This window comes from Parus major, chromosome 17, assembly GCF_001522545.3.
Source record: "Parus major isolate Abel chromosome 17, Parus_major1.1, whole genome shotgun sequence".
NCBI lineage: Eukaryota > Metazoa > Chordata > Aves > Passeriformes > Paridae > Parus > Parus major.
This window is the reverse complement of record NC_031785.1, coordinates 5,819,948-5,844,107: the sequence shown is the minus strand read 5'-3', so window position 1 is coordinate 5,844,107 and position 24,160 is coordinate 5,819,948. Positions and strand designations below refer to the sequence as shown.

The 24,160-nt window shown below is 45.6% G+C and overlaps 1 protein-coding gene and 1 long non-coding RNA gene across 19 annotated transcripts in view; one reads left to right on the top strand and one right to left on the bottom strand.

Annotated features, from left to right (window-relative positions):
- The window catches only part of DNM1 (dynamin 1), a 65,145-nt gene that overhangs the window by 7,912 nt on the left and 33,073 nt on the right, over positions 1–24,160 (bottom strand). For 10 of the 18 annotated variants that reach the window (XM_033518469.1, XM_015644665.3, XM_015644664.3 and 7 more), the window contains exons 11-21: positions 19,430–19,516; positions 19,171–19,241; positions 18,677–18,728; positions 17,466–17,477; positions 16,106–16,219; positions 5,755–5,864; positions 5,042–5,153; positions 3,777–3,788; positions 2,342–2,512; positions 1,926–2,167; positions 1,358–1,564 (exon numbers count right to left, since the gene is read on the bottom strand). In XM_033518469.1, the coding sequence (XP_033374360.1) occupies positions 1,358–1,564; positions 1,926–2,167; positions 2,342–2,512; positions 3,777–3,788; positions 5,042–5,153; positions 5,755–5,864; positions 16,106–16,219; positions 17,466–17,477; positions 18,677–18,728; positions 19,171–19,241; positions 19,430–19,516 (1,190 nt within the window). The remainder of the gene's footprint in view (positions 1–1,357; positions 1,565–1,925; positions 2,168–2,341; positions 2,513–3,776; positions 3,789–5,041; positions 5,154–5,754; positions 5,865–16,105; positions 16,220–17,465; positions 17,478–18,676; positions 18,729–19,170; positions 19,242–19,429; positions 19,517–24,160) is intronic. The other 8 variants (XR_004499670.1, XR_004499669.1, XR_004499672.1 and 5 more) reach the window with 2 other exon arrangements.
- Positions 10,254–11,828, top strand: LOC107211996. The gene is made up of 2 exons (XR_001524369.2): positions 10,254–10,849; positions 11,140–11,828. It is a non-coding gene; the product is annotated as an uncharacterized LOC107211996 (long non-coding RNA).

The window sequence follows — 24,160 nt, the reverse complement described above, 5'->3', positions numbered from 1 at the left end:
TATAGAATATTTTTCATGAGTGAAGAAATGAAACTGAGTGAAAGGAGGAAGATGGAGACAGAAAGAAGCATAAGTATACTGAAAACAAAACCACAAAGTAACAATATATGGAAAGGCAGGGTCACAAGAAGCAGGAGCCAAAATACACAGTAGAAGCATGCTGACATCCATAGGTGACTCCACAGTCTCCAGGGCAACACTGAGGTATGTGAGGACAAGTTACTGTGGGAGCTGCATCAAGGTGCATAGGAAGGACAGGGGCAAAGGCACCAAGAAAGTAAAACCATTTACATACACCAAAGTCCAGAAACTGGTCTATAAAACTGTCTGGACTCATCCACCTCTGGGCTGGCTGCGGCCTGGCAGAGAACACTTCCCTCCAAACAGGCAGCGCCAAAGATGAGCTGGGCACTATCACAGGAGGAATGCTGAACCCACTCTGCCATACACCATCCCCAACCATTGACAGGCTTGGTGTTTCCACAGAAAATAGCAATGTTTCAGACCTGTGCCACCAGCACCCACTGGAGAGGCGTTTTCCACAAGGGAAGCATTCCCTCTGGCATGTCACTGGGGAACTTCTGGTTATGTTTGCTCTTAACACTGCAATTACCTCCTCTTCCTCAAGGGAAACCAAGTACCCAACATAAAAGCATTCCTGGTTCCAGACTGCTTCCCCAGTCTTGTTCAGGAACACGTACTCAGCTGCACAGGGGATAATCCCTTATTACTATGTTGAAGTGTGTCTGAAGTGACTGAACAGGAAAGGAAATGAGTTTCCTAATGGGAAAGCAAAGCTGTGTGATTTGAACCCTCTAGACTGGAAAATGCTGAAGTTGATTACACAAACAACAAAATTGCCTAAGAATTCATTTCCCTGCCAGTGATCCTGTGATACTCTCCTAGTCAAAAAGCAACTGAACAACTTTGAAGGTTTTCCTACTCACCTTGAAGAACTCTGGGCCAAGAGGAAAGGGGCAACTTCAGTCTCTGGGGAGCCCTACACAGAGGGGAATCTCACCCCAGTCCTGTGATTTATCTGGTGACTACAGGCATTGGTACAATTGCTGTAAACCTTGGGTACAAGGTGTTCTCCCACATTCTTTATAGTGGCTTGTAGAGAGGAACAGCTGCCCCTCTGTTTCCAAGAGCTGCCTTGGCATTGCCTCATCCATACAATGAAACCTCAGAGGACAACAATGCTCCTGTCTCTGGATCCAATTCAAATATCCAAAGGCTGTACCCACACCATGCCCTCCATTCTCCTCCTATGGCCCAGGCAGGCCAAGTGCTGCCAAGGCTCCAACCCAAAACCAGAACATACTCCACCTGTGTTGAGCAGTGTTTCAGGACTTACCTGGGAACACCAGGAGGAGCACGATTAGGCCGAGAAGGAACCTGAGGTGGGGGCCCGAAGGGATCAGGAGAGGCACCTGGCCTGGAGGGCACAGGGGGGGCGGACCCACCAGCAGGAGGTGGCCCAGGAGCTGGTCCACGAGATCCAGGTCTGGCTGGGGGCACTGCAGGAGCTCTCCTCTGCGGCGTGGGGCTGGATGTGGGGGATCTGCCAAACAAACAAAGGCATTCAACTGCAGCAACAGCTCTGGGATCCCTCTGCCACCACAGGCTGCCTTCTGTGTTTCTCTCTTTAGCTTCACATCACTTTACACACCACCCTTTGGCTTTCAAGGGCCGCACCAGGCTCCAGGTTGCCTTCAAAACTACGCCAGCCCCATCCAACCCAAGGGTTTAGAACGTCTCAACAATCTCTGCAAATATGTCCTAGGAGCCTGCCAGCAGAAATACCCAGGGCTCTTCATCCACAGGAAGAAGAGAAGGACTCCCTGTCTCAGTGGGAGGCCCCAGCAAGGCACTGAAGAGGCATCAGGCAGGTCTGCGGGGCTCTCCCCCTGAGCCTCTGGTACCTGCGTCCAGACGGTACGCTCTGCACCTGCAGCCAAGAGTCGTCCACCGGTGGGGGCATGGGGGTGCTGATGGTGCTGGTGTTGATGTCCCCGATGATGTTGAGGGCCTCTTTCAGGGCATGGTACATGCGCAGCATTTCGTCGCGTCGCTGGGCCTGCTCCGCCGACTCCTCCATCAGCGTGTTTTGGTCACCACAGGAGTACAGGTTTGCCAGCAGCTCTGAATGGATGAAGTCCTTGGTCTGTAAGTGAGCAGAGAGAGGGAATCAATTTTCACCACCTTTCCCCAAAACGCTCTGTTCTGTCCCCACCTCTTCCTTCCACGCTGCCTTCCATTTTTCTTCATTCTTTTCCTCCCTCCCTATTTCTCCCCTTTCTGCCACTCTCACATCCATTGACCACAGTGTGATAAGTACATTGTTTATCATGAGGTGCATGATTGTCTTCGGCATGAGGTCTCTGATGGTTTTGTTGACAATTGCCATGTAGGAATCCACCAGGTTCCTGATCGTTTCCACTTGTCTCTCCAGCTGAGGATCCATGGAGTGCATGAAACTATCTCCTCCATTCTCCTCTGCTTCACTGGCCTGCAGAAAAAAGGAGACATTGGCTCTTCAAATGTAACACAAAATTGGCTTTTCATGAGAGCTAAGAGAAGAGCAGAAGGGAACAGGCAGGAAGCGCATGCAATAAATAAAACTTATTTAAACTTACATTTTGAGCTGTGATTGTCAATACACAAAGTTTATACAGACTTCTCCAGCTCAGATGTGAGAAATTTTAGCAATAAAGCTGCTCTCTTAGTAGAAAGTTATTAATGAAAGGTGAAAGGCAATAGGGACTCCTGACCCATGTTCAGAGGTTATGGTTCCAGTGCATACTCAAAGCTGTAGCATTATTTTTTAATGTTTACAGCTTCCTGAAAGGTTCTTCATTTGATCTGGGTTTTCCATGACCAGAGTCAGTTAAAACCAAGAATCATTCACCATAAATTAAGTCTCACAGGCTCTCTGCCATGCTGCATCTTTGTCCTCATTATACAAATGAGAAAACAGATACAGAGAAGTGAAATGACTGCTCCCCTCAGGCTGACCACAAGTAGATGGAATCAACTAGAAAACTTTCCTATCACTTCAACTGCAACTCCTGCATCATAAGTTATAATTATCTGTTCTTTCACACCAAGCAGATGAATCTCTTCTTGTTTGCCTGAAGTACATTGTTTATTCTGTAAGGTAAAACCTGGACTGTGCTGTTTGGCAGCAAGCAATCTCCAAGGCTCCTCCATTTGGGATCAATTTCAAAGCACTGAAGCATGAAAGAACTGCTACCTTCCTCAATGCTTATTTAAAAAAAACAACAAAAAAACCTGTGACTGTACATCGAAACATCTTTGTTTTAAACAGACTTAGTCTGAACAATTTGCCATGTAGGAAATGGCTTCTCTTTTGTTTTGGGGAACAAAATATATGAGAAAGGGCAAATTCTTTTGTTCATTTGAGCTTTTGCTGAGAAGATCTTACATAATGTAGGAATGCAAGGTCTCAGTGTGAAACAAAGTAAAGGAAGTGGATGTTAAACAGGACAACTTAAAAAAAGTGGGGGTAAAAAAAAGACCCCAAAAATAAGCTTGCACCAAGATTCAGAAGTCATACAAAAAGGGAGGAATAAAAAGAAAAAAGGAAAACTCAAACCAAGAACAGAAACAGACAGCAGGAATCCAACAGAAGGTACAAAGAGGGAGAAGAAGCAAATGCCTCTCAGGAAATTGTGACAAAAGGAGAAAAAAAATGAGAGAGCTTTCTGGTGAGAGCCCCAGGAGGCAATACAGGCAGAGGGGGTCAGACTTACTTTGTCCTTGTCCTGGCAGGCCAGTTTGAGCATACGTGGAAAAAATTAAAACAAAAAGGGACAAAAAATAAAAAATGACTTTTAGTTGGTCTCAGAATTTGGAGAAGGTCCCATAATAGCATTGACAAGCAAAAGACCAATCCCACTAAAAATACATCAATACCTAGAAGAGGAACAAGTGAACTGTTTAGCTAAACTGGAAAGTAAGATGCTCTGCAAAGGAAACCATATTGTTAACAACAAAGGACAACTTACTTACCTGGCAAGGGCCACTGCCATTCCTTACAGTGGTTTTGAGACAGGGATCAGGGTTCCCATGTCAAACACCTCCACTTGCACAGCAACTGGTGGCCCATGGCCACTGTGGGTAAGAGGCCCAGTTTGGCTCAAAGCTAATCTGAAGTCATGTCACTGTTAAAGCCCAGTCACTAACTCTCTTTTTAAAATCTCTTATCAGTTTGTTAGGAAATGCTTTAAGGCAAAGTCAGCAATATTCAATTGTAACAGGACAAATGAATGTAAGAAATCTATTAGAAGCAACAAACACAAACAGAAAAGCAATTATCACTTTTCTAATGAGAAAACTATTTATAGCAACTTCCTCTCACAAAGGAACAGGAAAAGCTTTGAATGGAAACAAATACCACAATTGTCTAGAAGATACTTTGAAAGCAGAAAATAATGCTGACAATAAGTGCTGTGGGACAAGGAGAAGGGAAGAGATAAGAGTTCTTGCTAAAAGAGCATATTAGAGCAAAGAAAAATGTATATTATTTATATTTGCATACCAAGCAAAAGAATAATTCAGAGACCGTCCCTCCCTAATTAGTTGGAGGAAGGAAAGGGAGAACAACTGCTAAGTCAGGAAGTTCCTAATAAGGCTGTACAGAGTTACCAAAAAGGAATGGTGCTTTTGCTCAGTGGATACCATACCAGTTAGTAGTCGTGGTAGTTAAATGTCACCCTTATATTGTGAATTTAATGTCCACAAAACAAGACTGCTAGAGGGATTTATCAAGGCAGTCTTTTCCTACTTTAGCTTTTCTTTGAAGCTGTCAGTTACTTTATCTCAAGCTTTCCTGATGGAAGCACCAGGACATAACAAAAATTTTTTAGTTATGAAAGATTCTCACCTCTGGAAAGACACAAAACCTTCACAGACTTATTTTTATCACAAGAAGATGGAGTTATCCTTCTCAAGACACCTGCTGTGTTCCTCCCTATCCCCTTATTACAGCTATCCCCTTATTACAGCTGTCACTTACCCCAACACGCTCTGGGTAGACCCCTGCACGAAGGAAGGAAGCCTTCCAGCTATCCACCTCCTCCTGGGTCTCACAGGCCAGCTCCAGCTGCCGGTAGTCCTTGTAAACATTCCTAAAAGGAAGACACATATTTTATTATTCTCTCTTGCAACTCAGAGATCTGCCTATATTTGACGAAGATATCAATGGCTAGGGAATCCTCCTGTCATTTTAAGACAGAGGCATTTGATCCCTTGCTAGGAACCTCATGATGACCCTGCAAAAGGAATTTTTATTTTTTTTAAATAAAGTTTGATTGCTCTCAAATCAGTTGTATGTTTCAACAAGGCCTGAAAAAGATTCTCTTTTTAATTCTGCTTGCTGATAGACTCCTCCATCCATTCCAGGTCCTATGGGTTTCTCTAGTCACCAACCAAGAACACTGTGATTATAAATATATATCCCAGCCATGGGCAGACTGAGGTAACCACACCAAAAGGGTGAAGGGTTAAGTCCACACTACAAGCCATGCACTGGCAAACGAAAGGAAAATTATACATATTTGTAAGATAAGAAGGAATGAAGTTAAGTCCTCCCATCTCCTTCAAAAGTGGCTGTCCTGAAATGACACTGACATCTTTCCTGGACAGCTATCCTAACACACTCATCCCTACTCTGTTACATAAATGCTGTCCCTAGCTCCAGGAGCTTGGTGTGCCAAGATGGGAACATACCTCTGTTCAGTGTTGAAGAGAGCAAAGATGTGCTTGCTGGACATGAACCCCTTCTCCACATCTCGCAGCTTCAGGTTATCCACTGGTAACATGTACTTCTTCTCCTTCTCCTGAAAAGGCAATGAGGAACAAGTCACTCCCTGCTCCAGGGGTGCTTCTGCTCTGCCAGCATGGAGCATCAGCAACAGGGCCCCACATCAACAGAAAGGGATTCCCAGACCCAGATCCTCTGTTTCCTTAAATCTGTGTGAGAAGGGGAAATCTGGAAAAAAAGAGTTTGTCCTTCTTTTGTGATGTGGCCCAACAGCTCTGTCCCATTAACTTCTCCAGGACCAGGCACCAACACAGCAATGTCCAATTTCCCCTGATTGTGCTCAGCACTGTGGTCCCACTCTTCTTAGCAAATGGGTCAGTCCAGGTTCAGGAAAACCCAGATATATAACAGGGAAGCTGGTTTGATACAGAAGTTATGTGTCAATAAACCCTGATGTTATATATTATGCTAAATATATGTATTTTATATATATATATATATCTATATATATATATATATATATATATATATATCTCAAATGTACCTATTCAGAAGACCTGACTTGCTGATTTTATTACTTCATCCTATCACTGTCCTAGTCCTACATGCTATTAGCTACTGTGAACGCTTCACTTTCATAATAAACAAAAACATCAAAACTTGGTTTTAACTTTCACTTTTGCGTTCAGAAACTAAGTCAGAAATTATAACCCCTGCTTAACCTCAAATCTGTATCTACAGCAAATTAATAGAATCGAATTTGGTTTAAGGCCCTCATTCAGAGCATCCTGCTCCAGCTGGGAATTATACCCCAGCATAACAAGAGAGGGAGCCCTCACACTGGTCTCCAAAAGGCAGAATGCAGATATCCAAGACTAAACCAAAACCAGAGCATACTCCTATGTGCAAAGCAAGCATGTGTGACTGTCCCCTTGTGAGATCTTGTGTGTTTGTAGACCTCTCTTGGCTGGGAACAACATGATCACTCTTGGGGAAAACAAGGATGGTCAGTGAGGAGAGATCCTGAAAAGCTAAACAGGAAGGAAGGGCAGGGCAGAGGAGCAGGTACAAGTGACAAAGCTGCTGAGCTCGAATACCCAGACAATGCCAACTCCAGCCTAACAACCTCTTAAGCATCAGCTAAATTGACTTGAGTTTGCTAATGATACCAGCACCTCACAGGTCTGAGATATCCCAAAAATCAAACTGTACCTGTCATTACAAATCATATGCAATGAGAGTATCCCAAAAAACTGCACCTAGAAAACAGAAGAGATCACTTGGGTTGTTGCCATACTCTCTCTCAAAGATGCCAGGTGAGGAAAACAGGAGAATTCTTCCAAACAAATTTCCCTGGACTTTCTAATACTGCTGATCACTTTTAATTAGACACGGGCAGGAATTTTTCTAATGGGATATCTGTCAGCCACATGCTGGTCTCAAAGTTACACAGACTACTTCAGATTCTGTGAGCCACAAACAACTTGCAGCTTTCTATTAGTCTGGGTTATTATTATGCTGACTGAGGCTGAACTAGTGACCTAGAAGAGAACAATACCAACTGCTAGTCCCTGGCTGAGTCAGAACATCCCCACTGCAGCCTCACTTAACTGGAGCTCCCTGCATTTACTCCACAGTCCCTAGCCAGTGGGCTAGTAAAAAAACCACCAACCATCCCACCCCACCCCCCAAAAAAACCCCACTCAAAAACCCCAACAAAAAGCAAAAACAACAACAAAATTAAAAAACCAAACAAACCAAACAAAAATACCCCAAACCAACAAAAAAAACCCACCCCAAAAAATACAACAAAAACTACCAATGTTAAAGATGTCTGAGAAAAACCTTCTGCATTAGACCCACATAATTCCTTACAAGTTCTGCAATGGTGTCATTCTTAAGAAAGAAATGTCAAAAAGTAAGGGAATTCCATGTCCCTGATATGGAAACAACATGCTCTTTGCCAGAGTTTCAACTTTCACCCTTTCCAAGCTCTCGTATAAATGCTGCCACGTGATTAGGACAGCACTATCTCCACATGCTGATCTTGCCACAGACCACAGGGAAGACAAAATATCTGTCTGCCAGGACAACTTATCAGTCCTTGAGGTGGAGGTAGCAAGAGCCATCAAGTGGATGACGTGGGCACAAGACAAGAAACCCCCAAGCCAGGCAAGCTGCAATGAGCCCCTGCTGCTCCCCATCTCCTCACACCTCCCCCTTCCCAGTCCCCCACTTCAGCCTTTCCAGCCTCTCAGTTTTCAACCCAGCCTGTTTTATATCAACAATCTGACTTCATTTCCTGAATGTAGAGACAGGAAAGTGGGGAATGAGCTGCCAAGGGCTGAGCCTCTCAAAACTTTGGCTGAGTGCTCTGCCCATATGTTAGCAATCTGGCAGGGTGTGCTATGGCTGAACAGCATCCTGGCCAAGAGGGGAAAAGGGCTTCTCTCTCTCTAGCTTTCCAGACTTGGAGTTGAGAAAGAAGAGCCAGCACACATTGAAATGGGGAAGTAGTTCGTGAAATCCTATATTCAAAGTCCTCAGTTTGATCCCAAGAGGCTTGTGTTGCTCATATTGCCCTTCATCAATAAGTAGAAGAAAAAAAAAAATCAGGCAAAACTCTCCCTCAGCAGTGAAATAAGTGTTATATAAAATGTGCTCGTTGGCTGTGAGTTAATCTGTAGAGCCATGAGGCCAAAGGGAGGTGCAGCCCCCAGACTGTTTAAAACAGAACATGGTGCTCAGCACTGGATTGGGAATATTGTAGACACAGGGTAACCACCCCTCATCAGGGCTGCTGCTCCCCACAGGAGTCTCAGCCTTCATGGAAACCTGCAGAAAGAGATGACTGCAAGCTCCTTGCAGAGGCAGGATAAGTGCCAGAGGATTATTCCCCCGCCCCCGGCACAGTGCAGAATACAGCCATATGGCTCTGTACTTTGCATCTACCAGGGAAAGAAAATACACATGGCCAGGAAGCCGACCAGGATCCATGAGCCATTCCAGTTGTGGGGTGGAAAGCACAATAACTGCAGGAAAAAAAATTGATTCTGCATTTGCAGCCTGATATTCCAATGTCTTTTATTGTTACTACACATTTCCTTATGGTGGCTAAATCCTAGAGATGGGTTTTGACCAGATGTAGCAATAACTGGCACTATCACCTGAATTATTTGTTGCTAATCTATAGGTAATAACCTACAAGAAGTTCACATAATTCAGCAGGCAGCAAGCCAACCTGACTCCAAGCACTCCCTCCATTCACCTGGATTGCCTCAGCAGCAAAGTAAATTTTCCTGCCCTTGGATACATGCAAAATGAAGCTGACAGATGCATGTGTGGGCTCCCTAAGGTTGGAAATTGGCACTCACAGCACAAGAAAGTAATTGGCAGAATTATTAGGTCTCAGTTTGCATTTGGAGCATAAATAAACTAATTAAAGGTTTCCCTGTAGCTGTTATGACAAACACCTTCTGCACAGAGACAAGGGTCTGTGGATATGGGAGAAGACATTGCCATTGTTTTAATTTGGGGCTGTGTGAAATTAGAAGAAATTCATCTTGCTTAAACCTCTTGATCTCCTTTCTCTCCTGTAAGATGTAAAGTATTACAGGTAAACAAACCTACCCCAGAGACGCCTGGAGTTTCAGTAAAATTGTTTCTGTTAAACACATGCAAGGCACTTTGGGAACTCCAGTCATAAAACTCTACTGCAATGGAGAAACATTAACATCATAATTTATAATAAACACACTGCATGAATACATGCACACTAAAAGATTATTAGGAAAAGCCTCTGAAAAACAGTTTGGAATATTTGAAAGAAGTGAGCTAAGCTTTTCAAGCTGAACCAACCACTCCACTCCCCCAAACAAAATGTTACCAACTGCTTTCTGCTTCTTGTGTTAGCAAGCAGAAGAGCTGAATTTCTGAGATGTGATTCCTCCAGGAAGCCCTGGTCATCTCACTACATATACACATCTTGAGACCATGTTTCCCAGACACAGCCCACCTGCATCACTTTTACCCTCAGAACATAATTTATAGGAATGAGTCCTCCCCCACGCTGCAGAGCAGCTGTAATGGCTTGTTTACATCAGAAAGCTGCCTTGGTTTAACTTAACACATTCTAAGATTTTAAGCTGATTTAGTTCAAATGCTCTGTAGACACTAGACCTGGACTCATGTGATTAATCACAACCATTACTGTTGGCTTAGTAAGCACAGCAATGGTAATTAACTCACCTGCACAAAAGTAAAGATTTTTATTCACATCAGCTGAAATAACACACAGACCTAAACCTGCAGCCAAGTGCAACCCCAGGAATCCATCAAGGGGTTTATGAGGAAGCACAGGCAGAAACCTGAATTGCTTGAGAGAGACTATAGTGTCCAAAACTCGACTGTCACGACCCCTCTAAGGTCACAGTCATGCCCACCAGCCTTCACAAAGGAAACCAGGCACTTCTCCCTGTCCTTGTGCCAGGGCAGGGATGAACCACCCCAGAGTATCTGACTTGCTTTGGTAAGTGTTTCACACCCCTGAGTGAGGGTGGGTTACATCTCCCCAGTGCATGGTCAGTGCCAAGATGGGAGTTCCAAGTGTTCACATTTTCGGTCACAAATCTTAATCATCCACACCAGGAGAAGGAATCCTAGAAGGGAGACACGTGAATAAAGTCCTCTTTATCCCTGCAGTACAGGGAGAAAGAGCAAATCGTGTGGGCAGGGACTAACATCTGGAATCACTACATGAGAGCCAGGCGTCACAGAAAGCGACAGCATTCCTCAAGTTTCCATGCAGGGTAGGGGAACCTTCCTTTCCCCCGCGCAACCCCATCCGTCAGCCACTCACTTCCTGCCAAACTCTGCCTTCCCAGCAGCCAGCAAGCTCCTCCCTCGAGTCTAGTTAGCCTTCCACTGCCACGTCAAGTGAGGCAGAAGGACAGAAGGGAAGCAAGAAGGGAGGGAGCAAAAACCAGAAGAGGGAGGGAGGCTCAGCAATGCCAGGGCACAGTGAGAAAGAAGGGATGTGGACTGCTCCTGCAGCAGCCAGAGGTGAGCTGCAAGGGCAACTGGCCAAGGTTGCCTTCTGCAGCTCTGTCAAAGGACCTTCTGGAGGGCTTGGGAAGGCTGGTTCTGTTAGAGTTTTGCTCTGGACCCGCTGATCTTCAGGACGAGATGAGGGTGCATGGGGCCTGAGGATCCTCCCACACAGCTCCATGGGGAAGAAAAGGAGTTGAATGAAGCAACAAGTTCTGCACACCTGGGTGACAGCCAAGACTTCACAGCATTTCCTCCTCAAACTGCAGTAATCGATTTTTATTTTTTTTTCTCTTTCTAAAAAGGTGCAGCATATCCCAGGTGGAATCCAGGTACCAGCCTGACACCAGCATTGGAAGAGGAAGGCGCTTGGAAACTTGCTCCAAATTGGAAACATGCAGGGAGCAACATTTCTTCTCCCCCAGCTGCCAGAGGAGGATGTTTTTCCAATCAGGACTTGGACTTTCGTTCACCCCATCTCTGCCCTGCACAACCCCATCCCAAAAGCAGGGAGGGGAAAGGACTAATGAGCTGCTGATTGCCGGAGAGCAGATCGCAGAGGCTCCACTCCGTCTGCCCAGTGTTCAGACTACCTGTTCAGGACTACGAGATTGTACAGTAGTCTGCACATTGGTTAGGCTGTGCTGGGATACACCACACACTGCCAGTGCTGCACGGGGACGGCAACACCTGCACGGCAGAGGGACATGCTTGGAGAGGGTGGGCTCTGGGGATGGCTGCATGCAGAGGTCACTCATCCCTCAGCCTGGGAGGGTCTAACCCTTTGGAGCCATGCCTGATCGTCACTTTTACCTGCCTGTTCACCAGCCTACTCACAACCCTCTTATTTCTCCTTTGTCTTTCATTCCATTCTTATTTCTTTCAGTTTCATGTGCTTGTCCTAAAGTAGCTGTGTTCAGGATGGCTTGTGTTTCACACGCTAAGCTTTGCCATAAAATGCAGAAATAAACACACAGGCCTGTCAGAGTCACAACTGCGGTGTGCTGTGCTACCTGAGAAGGCAGGTTCAAGTACTGAAAGGTGACTGGAGAAAGGGATTTCATAGTGTAAAGAATTTTGGTCATAATACAAAGAAAAACCCACAAGGTATTCAAAGTTGGAGGTTTGGATGCTCTGGATGTTGTGTTTGCTTTGATGTTTGTCTGCCAGAGAAAGAACAGAAACTGAGTGAAAGCATAAATGAGGACTGATTAAAACTGAGTAAGGTTATGAGAAAACATACACTTGTGAAAAAAATAAGTGCATGAATGAAAAGGCTCCACAGAGAATGTAAAGAAAATGAACATGTTCCAGAGAGCACCTGAGAGCAGCATGAAAGGAGGAGAGGAACCACCTCAGAGTAGACCTGCTCGTATGTTCTTTAAAACAATCTGGATGCAACAACTTGACTGCAGCCAACTCATCACAGCAAGCTTCTAATGACTGGGAGCATCTGAGTAAAGAAAAAGGATTTCTACCAGCGTATCTGAGCCTCAAGGACATGGACTGGGGAGTGGGAAGGGGGGCTAGAGAAGAGGGAAGCGCATGTATGCAGTGGGGGGGACAATCTCTATTGATCCATGAGTTTATTTGTAAACTAGAGTTGGGTAAGAGACACTAACAGGTACAGAATACACAGCTATCTAGTGACTGTCAATAAGGTCACATCTCCAGGACAAGAATACATTTCAAGCAAAAGAGAAGGCATGAAGATGGAGAAGAAGCTCAACAAACAACTGATGCATCAGGAATCAACACAATCTGTAAGGAATACGAAGCACCCACATGCACCTAAAGTACCTAAAACTCTGCAGTCATCCCTCTTTGTACACACAGAGGTCTCAAATGCAGTGACATTGCATGCAACGTGAATACCTTCACACAAGCAAATAAGGACATTCATCTAATGTAGGCACCCATTCACACGAGACCCAAACTTCTAATACATGATTTACCTGAGTAAGGACAAAAGGTTCCATCTGTATTGCACATTCACACAAATTCCCAAAGGAAGCAGCAGATATATCCATTCACCCAGCTGTGCAAACACTCCAGCACACAGTGGCACACAGGACTCCAGCAGGAACAGTCACCCTGCAGAGCAGGGAGTGAGCTTTAATGGCAGGAACCACAGAGCACAGTGCTCATCATTCCATCCTGCCTACAAGATCCCTGTCACCAGCAGCTCTCTCCAAGCTCACAGACCCTCTTTTCTAGCAGGCAGAAAAGCCCTGCAGAGTCACAGGCACTGTGCATTGCATAAGGGATCTGGGCAGAAGGAGTATTCAAATAAAATTCTTGTATCATGTCCACTGTGGCGCTTGCTGAGCAGCCAGTGTGATCTGCTGCTGTGCTGCTGCTCCACTGGGATGCTATGGCCTCCCTGAGCAAGGAAACCTCACTCTGTACTGGCAGCAGCCAGAGGAGGCTCCTCCCCATCTCTCCTCCTCACTGCTGGCCTGCAGCTTGATCCCACAGGGTTCAGGAGATGCAGGTACCTCAGGAGGGTCGCCAGGTCCTGGGAGGCCAAGCTTTCTGTGGGGCCACTCTCCATGGGGCCAGTGTTTGACTCATTGAAAGGAGACAGGAAGAAAAACAGAGAGCCCAGGAGCACACACACATGCTCTTGGCAGCAAGGCAGAGTGGGAAGCCAACTTTCCACCCCCGCTTGGCCCACTCTTTCCTTCCCCTCCCATTCCCCAGCACACTCCTTCAGGCCCCTCCAGAGCATCAATAGCCATATATCCCTGCTAACATGTAATGCTGGGCCCTTTAAGACATTTTAAGCTTCAGTTCCTTTCTTCAGAGGCAGAGAAAAAACAAGCCAGTGCTGCGGAAAGACTGGTATTTCACTAATGGGGTCCAGATGTCTTCATTCTGCAGACACTGGGTCCTGGCTTGTGGGACAGGGCAGGGAGAGGCAGTGTCCCCAATCCTCCTGGCCCCAGAGGTGCAATACTAGCCTTCACCCCTGTCCCACCACACACCACCTCACCCTGCTCCTTCCCCCATCAGCACCCACAGCTTTGCTAGCAGCACTTTCATCCACAAAAGGCAGATTCAGCTTTCTCCTTGTTCCTTTGGAAAGCAGCCAGAGCACAGGGGAACTAGGACAAGAGAGCCCACAAAAGTGCAGGGTGGGGCAGATACAGCCTCCCCCTCTTCCTTCCAGAGCTGAAGCAAAGATCATGGTGTACAAACTTTAAAAACACATGAGATCGTTTCAGGAACTGAAGAGGACAGGAGTTCTCCTGAACTGGTGAAGAAGGAGAGCTCTTTAACAGACATGTAAAAATCCCCTGTCTGACAGGGGGCCATGCACTGTGAGCAGCTCTTGGATGTTGAGTCAGCTCCACGCAGGACTGAGGTTTGGGATGGGAATCCCCACGCTCAAGGCTCTCCCAGCTGCCCATCAAATGCACCAACTTTTAGCCTGGCTCAGTATTTGAGTCCAGGCAGACGTTGCTTCCTTTCTCCCTCACAACAGCCAGTGATCAAGGAGTCCAACTTGGGGAGGAAGCAAATAAAACACACACTTCCCTTTCCCCCCTGCTCCCACTCAGCTGAAAACAAAGACTCCTTTCTCAGAGGCAGCTCAGACCTCATCAGTGCTGGTTCTCTCTGTTTAAGGGACAGGGGCTGGCAGGGAACTGTTTTCATTAGGCAGCTCTGCAGAAGGGAAATGGTGCAGACCTCCAGTTGCTATCAACCCCCAAGGCTGCCCTCCCTCAGGAGGGGAGGGAGGTCCAATCCCCATCTCAGGCAACTGGAATCTATCAACAGTTTATACATCCCCACTGCAGACCGCCCTCCCTCCCACTCCCTGGGGGAAGAACAGGGAATTCTGATCATCTCTGTAATACAGATGTAGCAGCTGGCTTTGATTAAACTACTTGATGTTTATAACCACTCGACCTGCATATGAAGCCCAGAGGAGAGGGAAGCCTCCCCAAGCAACTCTGAACACAAAGGGCAGGGGTCTTATAGCAGAGAGACACTGATTTAACAAAAGCCACTTCAATGCCTGGTTCTTTAATTAGGAAATTGCTGCCTGCTCATCCATAGCAGCACAGCAGCCATCTCCATACAGAAAGCAGCATTTAGAGGCTGATTCATCACTGTGTTTGTCATCATTTCTACCTGCCGAGAAGCAAACAGGCCCACTGATAGCAACTAGACAAGAAGCCAGGCCTGGCTGCAGCTCCCAGACACAATACTGAGTGCCTCAGAACACCTGAGGGACACAAATCACAATAAGAGGCAGAGAAATTTCTTCATTTGCAATCAGAAACCCTGATGAACTCAGAGCTTATGACTGCATCGTACCAGACATCCTTCATCTTTCAGCACATTGAGGGGACTAAACCTTTCAATCACATTCTTACCAGAACCATCCAGCTATTCTTTTTCTTTTCAAAGTAATCAAAAAGGACAATTATCTACCTTTGTCTTGCATAGGAAGCAAGACACTGTTGACAGTGATTTCAGCTGGAACGATTCCGTCTGCTTATAACAATTCCCACTGAAGCAGAAACACATCACAGCATGTTGCCAGAATTGCTAATATTCAAGATTATCAAGCAACTCTACAGAGCAGGTCCATGTTCCTATCAGAGATATTCCACACATCACTGTACTTTTGATCAGCAGAACTCTGACCATTTACAACTCAAATAATTTTAAATATAACACATTAACTGCATGTTCAATATAATCAGTAAAAAGACATTCCTACTTTGCATGTTTAAGAGCAGAACCTGGGAGAGTTTAAGTCATTTACTCAAAATCTGAAGGAGCAGCACTTGAGCTAGAGCTTCAGGTCCACAGCTCCTGTTATTTTGCTCTGAGAGAGCTTTTTTCTTGTAACCAGGAGATGCATGAAATCACTGCCACGTGCCTTCAGAAAACTCACTGCTGCCCCACAAATGTCTAAAAGTCCAAATCTTGGAACTAACCCATCACACCCTTGATGATCACAGCTGCCACAGCAAAACGAATAAAGGTCAAATTCATTCCAAGTGCCTGTCAACTTTCCACTGAGCCAGAACTTCAAGCATAAATATTACTCCTTGTGCGTCAAACAAGCCACATTCACATCAATTCAGAAATGCTCAGCACTACTGAGGCCATGGGGAGTCTGGCCCAAGGATAGTTTCAGCTTGTCACAAGCTGCAGACAGCACTCAGAAGACACATCTGTAATACCCAGTGATCTGAAGTGCTTGTCCTCATCAGATGCCTGAGACTCAAGTGGCAGAGTCAAGCTACTCACCTCATCATCCTTGTACCAGGAGAGGTTCTCTGCTGTCAGGACAAACCAATACTCCTTGGAGCCACCCTTCATGATCCCAATGTTGTTGATGGTGAGCCAGCCTTTCCGGATCACCTGAGGGGGTGGAAGCAGTGAGCATTAATAAGGACAATCATTCCTGGCCTTAGGTGACAGAAGAGGGATCCAAGGGTATCCCTACATGCAGAGCAGTATGGAAAGACAAGGAACATGGTGCTCTCTGCTGCTGCCAGAAGAGCCCCCCATTCAACTGGCCAGTGAAGGTCCTTGCCCCAAAAGGGACAGGAACAGCATAAAAAGAATCAGGAAGGAACCTGGCAGTGCTGTGCATTATACCCTCTGCCAAGAGGAAAGAAATAGACAAAGAACTACATCAGGAGTGCCTTGGACACTGGCACAACCTACAAGCACCAAATCACAGCAAAACACCCAGAAAAGGCCATGCCTAGAGAAAACCAGGACAGCAGCACACCCTTCAGCACACTGCAGGTGTGGAATGCTTCACTCAGCTCATGGTAGGGGGAACTAGTTCAGGACATGGCCAAACACCCCAGAAAGAATTCAGTTTAGTAAAGGAAGTCACTAAGGATAACAGAACAAAATGGTGCATCTGGAATTAGTACCCTGGACTTTAGCATATCCAGGTATTTGGACAGTCATATTAATCTAGGGCAAGACAAGTTCCTAGAAGTTTAGTCTGTAAAGAAGCCAGGCTATTACTCTCCAGGGGACTCCTATTCACCAAGTGCTAGTTTCAAACCTCACACATGCCATAATCAAATGCAGGTATGCACCAGCCTAAAGGCATTAGCTTTTATTCTTACTGCACTGTGCACACTCAGAAACATCTGCGTGCATTATTTGTATCTTGCTGCATAGATATGCTTGCTGAAAACTTCCTGGCATTGAAAAATCAAGAGACTGCACTGTGTATTAGCAGGTTGAATTCTGGGGCCTGCCTAGTTACCTGCCCTGGAGGTACAGGATCATTTAACTGGCAATTTACTCTGTAAAGGCAAACTTAGGAGCCTCGGATCTTCATCTCCTGCCTCCTATGCTCGAGCTAGTCCTACTCCCCGTGTGGACAGGAGAGGGCAGTGGAACAGAACTACACATCCTTGGATTGCTGCTTTTTATCTCCACCCACTTGAAAAGATGTACCCGCAGCTCTGAATTCTTCCTCAACATACTACCTTTCCACCTTGTTTCTGCTTCATCTGCCAGCTGCCCTCCTCTCCCCATTCGGCAGCAGAGGGAATAATGTGTTTATGCCCTGGTTTTGCCTTCCCAGATGCAACATTAATGTTCATTAGCACACCCTGCTGAGTGGCCTTCTACTCACCAGGATCTCATCCTGCAAAGGGGAACCATAGCAACAGCAGCAGAGCAGAGAGCAGGAGAGGAGCAAAGAGAGGAGAGATTATTACCAGGAAAGCTGGAGCAGGAGAAGAGAGGCTCAAAAATAAAATAAAATAAATTGGAGGCTGGTACCAAATCTTTTACCCCAGCTGTTAACACAAGCAATCCCCATCCCAAAATAAATCTGCTAACAGGAAAGCAAAAGCACTTTACAGGTAGATCCAGAGTCTGCCCTTTGCACTCTTCTACGCTCAGCTCTACTGTAAGGGACTGCAGAGGATGGGATTCCCTACTCCTGCTCCAAAATGGCTGGCTGGCCAGTCCAACCTGCTGAGAACACCTGCCTGCCAACAATCTGAAATGCTCTGCAATGCCATGTCCAGGGAGAGGTGGCCAAACATTCTGTTATGAAGAGAATGGATACCAGGAGTGTATTTTAAGAAAACTAAGCAAAAGAATTTGCTTCTATTCTCCATGAAGCTGCTTGTAAGGCTTTGTTTCCAAGATCTTCTAGCCCAGATAGCCCTGCCACGTCCCCAGCAAACTTGGGACAAAGTATCTTCTTAATTCTGCCTACACTCCTTACAGTTCCTGGAGGATTAAGGGAAGCCCTTAGCTCCACTGCGGTCTTCTCCCATGGGTGTGTTCTTCTACATACACACTATAACCATGGCTACCATCACCCTCCATCTCCCTGTACAGAGATTTATATACTTCAAGTGACGTTTTTCAGAAAAAAAGTCCATGAATTCTTTCGAAATCCCTGTTCAAAAAGCAGATACCACCCATGGGAAAGACAACTAGAAAGGACAATTCTGTAACAGTTCAGACCTAGACTTCTGTACCTCTCACCTTGGCATGAGAGTTGACACAATTAGTGAAGGGGCTGAACAAACAGGAATTGAGAGAACATTAATTCATAGGGATTTCTACCAGAAAAGCAAGACCAGACCTTGATTATCAAGATGCCATTGCCCTCCACTGCTGCTAGATGATCAGTTCTTCCTGACTGTGGGGAGCCTAAACCATTATCCTCCAGTTATAAAAAGTCTGATGAGTTAAAAGACAAAAAAGGCAACACAACAAAACAACTTGGAGCAGTGCTGCGTCCAGCCCAGCACTTGTCCACCTGGTAGCTTCCAGGTAGCAAACACATCCTCCTTGCAGCAGTGAAGGAGATGGAACTTGGCCTACCTGGTTACCAGCTGCCTTCTTCTTGCTCATCTGGCTGCTCCTCTGCTGAGCACTGAAAACAACAGCAGAGACATTGAAAACTTCACCTGAATCCTCCTTCCTTTGGATAGATACTAGAGTGAGTTGAGGCCCCCCACCACCAGCTTCCAAGCCTTAATAACCCCATCTTTTGCCATCTGCTCTCTCAGCCTGGACTGCTCATCTTCTCACTCCCACATGAACCTCATTTGGGTCACTAACCTCTCATACCTGCTGTATTTTTTTGTTCTGACACAAACCTAATACTCTAACACTCCGTTCCACGCATCTCTATTCTCGCCTCAGCCTTGCAGTCCAGAGCCAGTGAAAAAACAAGCAATACTGAGAGCTGCACCATTCTTGGGATGATAGGACCTGCACCAGGGCCTCTGCATTCCATTTACTGGAGTAGTTATAGGACAGAGCTACAGGAAACACACGTGGACAAGAGGAGGCAATAGGAGGTGGGTGCTTACTTGGCAAAGCCAATGAAATCCTCATGGTTTGTGTTCATGTAAGCCAGCTCAATGTCTATTAGAAGCATGACCTGCCGAAGAGAGGCACAGAGCAAGAGGTTAGTGACTGACACTGCTAACAGAGGCACACAGAGGTGAGATGGACATTGTTCATCTGATCCTCTCTGCAGCCAGACACCCCTTGGCTCAGGCCCGACTGAGACATCTTCAAAAGGTGTCCCCCAGCCAACATCCCCTGACACACACTCCTGATCCCCACCTGATCCTTGGTCCTGCCTTCCCTCTCACGGATGTGGGTGGTGACAATCCTCTCCATCTCCTCACGCAGATGAGGGTACTGGCTGAGCTGCAGGAGAGAGGAAACACGTGCACATGGGAAAGGGAGGTAAAAAGGGGGCTGCAGCCCCCCACATGTACACATGCACACATACACCTTGCTACCAGATATTCTCAAGGGAAGTTCTAGAAAGCTGGACTTGCAGACAGATTTTTCCAAGTTCCTGGAGGTCTGTTGGGGGCAAATTTCTGCTTGCTCTGGGCTTTAGAGAAAAGCCCTTTTCAGTCTTGCAGCAACCTTTCTGCCTCACCAGAGCCCTGCTCCAAACTCACCACATTCTTCCTGTCATGAAGACTGCCAGGTTCCTTGCTTTTGGCAAAATCCAGATATAAGAGCATTGCTTCTTGCTTGCTGGGTTTTTCCCATTAAAGTGAGTAGTTTCTCTAGATGTTCTGCAGCTCACTGTGGTAGGCTAAGCAGGTGAATGGCCTTTTCTTACAACCTGTTAAGTCCTCTAGGAAGTGAAGTGGATTTCAGTCCCTGTTTGCTGAGGGACTAAGCAAAAGCATCTGTCTCTCTCCAACATCTGCGAGCAGAGACAGAGGATCTGAGCAGCTTAAGGGTTCATGTCTCCAAGAAACACCATGCTCTGGGCATCCAGCTGTTTCTACCTGCTCTCCACTGTGCTGGGGCAGGATTACATGGCTGAGACTTATGTTCACATTGCATCTACAGCATATTTTTTGCCACATTACTGAGGAGTGAAACCTTTTGTGCCTACACTGAAAAGCAGGACGACTCTGGTAGCTGTGATTCAAGAAAATATTATCTACAGAGATATCTGAGTCACACTTCTAGAATCAGCACCTTTAAAGTCCTCTGGGTTTCACACAGCACCTGCCTTCTTGCCCAGAGTCATAAACCTCTCATGATTCCTACTACAGCAGCTGTTGCATCTCAGGTCAAGCCCAGTAGAGTCAAAGGAAATTAATCTTCTAGATCCAGAATCCAGCCCTTTCTTCCCTTCTTCACCTATTCCCTGTGAAACTATTTTCCCTGGGTTTTTTTTAAATATTACCTCCAATTTGACTATTATGCCAAACAGTATTTCCCAATATCAGCCTTTTATACCTGCTCAAGCAGGTGTATAAAAAGAAAATCTCATTTGCCCAAGACATGTTCGGTATATGTTTTGTTCATTCAGTTTATAAAAGCTTCTTCTTAAACTGGTTTGCCCTTTTGTTTTGTGTATATAATTATAACATGATACAAGAAACAGTCTCAAAATGTGCAGCTTCACTTCTGGAAGCCAGATCCCACACTAACCACCACCAATATTCCTAACATCTGCCAACAAATAGTTTCAAACCCTTTGAGCCCACTCACAGTCAAGCAACTTGCAATAGCCTAGAACTGGAATTTGGACAAGATTTGAAACTATTTTTAAAAGTGTGGTTTGTTTTTGAAGGCCACAGACGCAGGAAAAAAAGTGGAATTAGTGCTCTTCAGTACCACCTTGTCTTGAAAGCAAAAACTGGGTGTTCTTCATGATCTTTTGGTTCAGGCAGCTGGTTGCTTCAGAGACAGACAGGGAAAGCTTCCTGTTTCCTTTGGGGGGTTGGCAAAGGATAGATGGGCAAGTTATGTCAAACAGAAAAACAGGAAGTTGGAAAACCTTTAAGCAAGTCTCAGCTTCTTTGCTTCAAATTAAAAAAAAACAAAAACAAACCAACAAACAAAACCACATGAAACCTCCCCCCACCATCCCAGTCCCAACCAGTTCAAATGCACACAAAGTGCAAAACAAGTAATGGTTTATTCAGAACCCAGCTCGCCCAGCAACAACCATGTGCAAAAATAAATTGGCAGCATTGGTCCCCATGCAGGAGCTTCTGACCCCAAGCATGCACAGGAGCAGCAAGGGTGGGCAAGGAAAGAGGATAAACAAGCCACAGGATGTCACACCACCAAGGAACATGCAACAGGCTATAGAGGGGCAAGGAGTTATCACCAGCAGGACAAACAGCACCCAGAAATGCCATGACTCTGAAAGACAGGAGAGCAGGCGACCCTTCGAGGGGTAAAGTCTGTCAGCCTGGGATTGTGTCCCAGCTCAGCGGGGTTTCAATCCTGTTTTAGTATCATTTTCCTGTTTCATCAAAATACAAGCTTACAACCCTCTTTGAAAACAAATTTGTCCCAATGCTCCTTAGCTCCCCTCTTTGCAGATTCTACGAGTCCTTGCCAGCACACCACAGATCAATCTTCAGCTGAAGGGCTGCTGACTTGCAAGACTTTCCTGCACCTGTGAGACACTGCAGTGCAGTCTGGTACAGAAGGCTCCTGCTTTTGGAAAAACACTAGCTAGAACATTATCCTCCTAAATGTAAGGGAGCATGCTTATACCAGCTTTCTGTTGCTTTTGGAGCTATTTTCTAATAGCAAGAAGCTCAGAATCAGGCCAGTCACAGGACAGCTGTTAATGGCAGTCTTCTCCAGCCCTCAGCTTTGTCTAATAATCAAGAAATAGTCAACTTTTCATACAGGAAAACTGTACTGTGAACACAGATGGGTTTGTCACCTTCTGTGTTCTTTGATAGTCTCGTAATATTCAATCTATACAGCTTTAACAACTGTACATACAATGATTTCTTCACCATCCGGGGTGAAATGAAATAATTGTGAGAGAACATAAACAATAACACACAACAGTTCAGGACAGCAACAAATCAAGGCTACAGGACTGTTAAGCTAATTTAAGAGGTGTTAGCCCAAGCAGCCTTCCTTTCCAGAAGCCTTGAAGGACTTCTGATGAATTTCAATGTTTTTGTCATCTTTTCAGATGCAGCATCAGTCCACAACATGGCAGGCTGGGTATTACCTTACAATTAGCATCAGTCCTAAAGTAGCCTTTTCCAGATGCTTCCCCCTAATAGCACATGCTCTTGTCCATGTCAAGCAATTAGAACTATAACATGCAAAATAAATATTGCAAATTAACTAATGTCCCTGTGCTGTTACTACCTTATGTCATCAGAACCCATCTCAGTCCAGCTGCAATCCTTAAGTGGCCTTTTCTTTCTTTCTTTCTACTCTTTCAGAGGGAGGTACAGGCAAGATTAACCTTCTCACTACATGCAGATATTTGACTTCAAACATTACTAAAGTCTTCCTCTTTTCTTCCATACTATTGCTACGTGTTTTCATTCAGGCAGTTATTTTACATCTAACATCTGCCTCCCTGGCCTCTCTGGCTTTAACCATAGCCATTAGTCTCCTACAGTGTCACTATCACCTTCCTTACAGGATTACCCAGGCTGCATCACCTTGGAATATCCTCACAGGGTCATCCATCACATTATGGATTAAAAATCCACAGAGCAAGTGGGTATCCAGCCACTCTAATGACATGGTCCAATAGAGAAACTAAAATTCAACACCCTTGGGGTTTTTATCATCATCCTTCTCTCTCCCCACCCAGATCAGACATCACCAGCTGGATACAGAACACATTGCAAGCAATCACACCCATCAAAATAAAAAAAAATCCACATCAGAAATAGGCTGGGAAGGAGTTACTCTGCCTCACACATCAGGCCCCACAATATGGCAACAGCAGGACTCCTCAAGAAGTAGACTGGGCAGAGCTTGGGACATGTCAAAGATGTGTCCTTACAGAGGTGGCAATGAGCTCTGCATTCCTAAGTGAGCCAGACCTTATTAACTCATCTTTTGCCCTCACTATGAACTCATATCAATTCTGATCTTCCCTTCCTTCCCAATTTAGGGCTCACCAAAATGCTGGCGAGTCTGGCTGCAACCCTGGAAAAAGGAAACTGTAATTTCCAAGTCCTAAAATAGCCCATGAAACAGTGCTTTCCAACTCAGTTTCCAGAACACACTTCTGTTGTGCCACATGTTTCTGGCCCCTCGCTGCCAAGTTTAACACCAATTGCCACATCTGCCTTTTTTTTAAAGGAGGCATGTGGTGCCCTCTCCTGGAGGGAACCAGTCCAGGAATCAAAGCCACTCCTGCCCCAGCCTTCAAGAAGTATTTGACACCTTCCCTGTCACTCTCCACCTGCTGCTGCCCTCAGGCTTTACCTCCTGTGGTTCACAGCAAGCAAGGAAAAGCATCACACTACTTCCCCCTGAGCATAGTCCATGGAGTGAGAAATCAGCAGGAGAATGATGCAGAGGGTGTAATGCCTGGAAAAGCTTTTCTCAAACCCTTCTGGAACTCTGGATGTCTCTTGCAGAGCATCTTGCACCTCAAACTTTTAATCAATTGCTGTTTGCTAGATGCTACTGTTCAATTTATCCTGCAGACCACTCATGCTGTGGGGATGGGAGGTCTTTTTTCTGGCTTTTTATCTTTTTCTAGGGCACCTGGATTTAAGGGGTTCCCAGAAATAACAACTAGGAAGTTCCAAATGTGCAGGCAATGGCACAGCAAACTGACCCTACAAAGGGTTTGATCCACACTGAGCCAGACAGAGGAAAAGGTTATGCCAGAGTAACCCACTGGGCCCCAGGCTCACTGCTCAGCTAAAGAGCCCATCAGTTGTCACCCACTCCCCTTGGCCTGCCTTTAAACTGCTCCTGTACCTGCAGGTTGCTGCTCTCCTCTAGATGCATTGGTATATCAATTTTCTCTCTCTAGATTTGCTGGAGTTCCTGGTGCGTGTGTGTGTGTGTGGAGAAACAGCATGG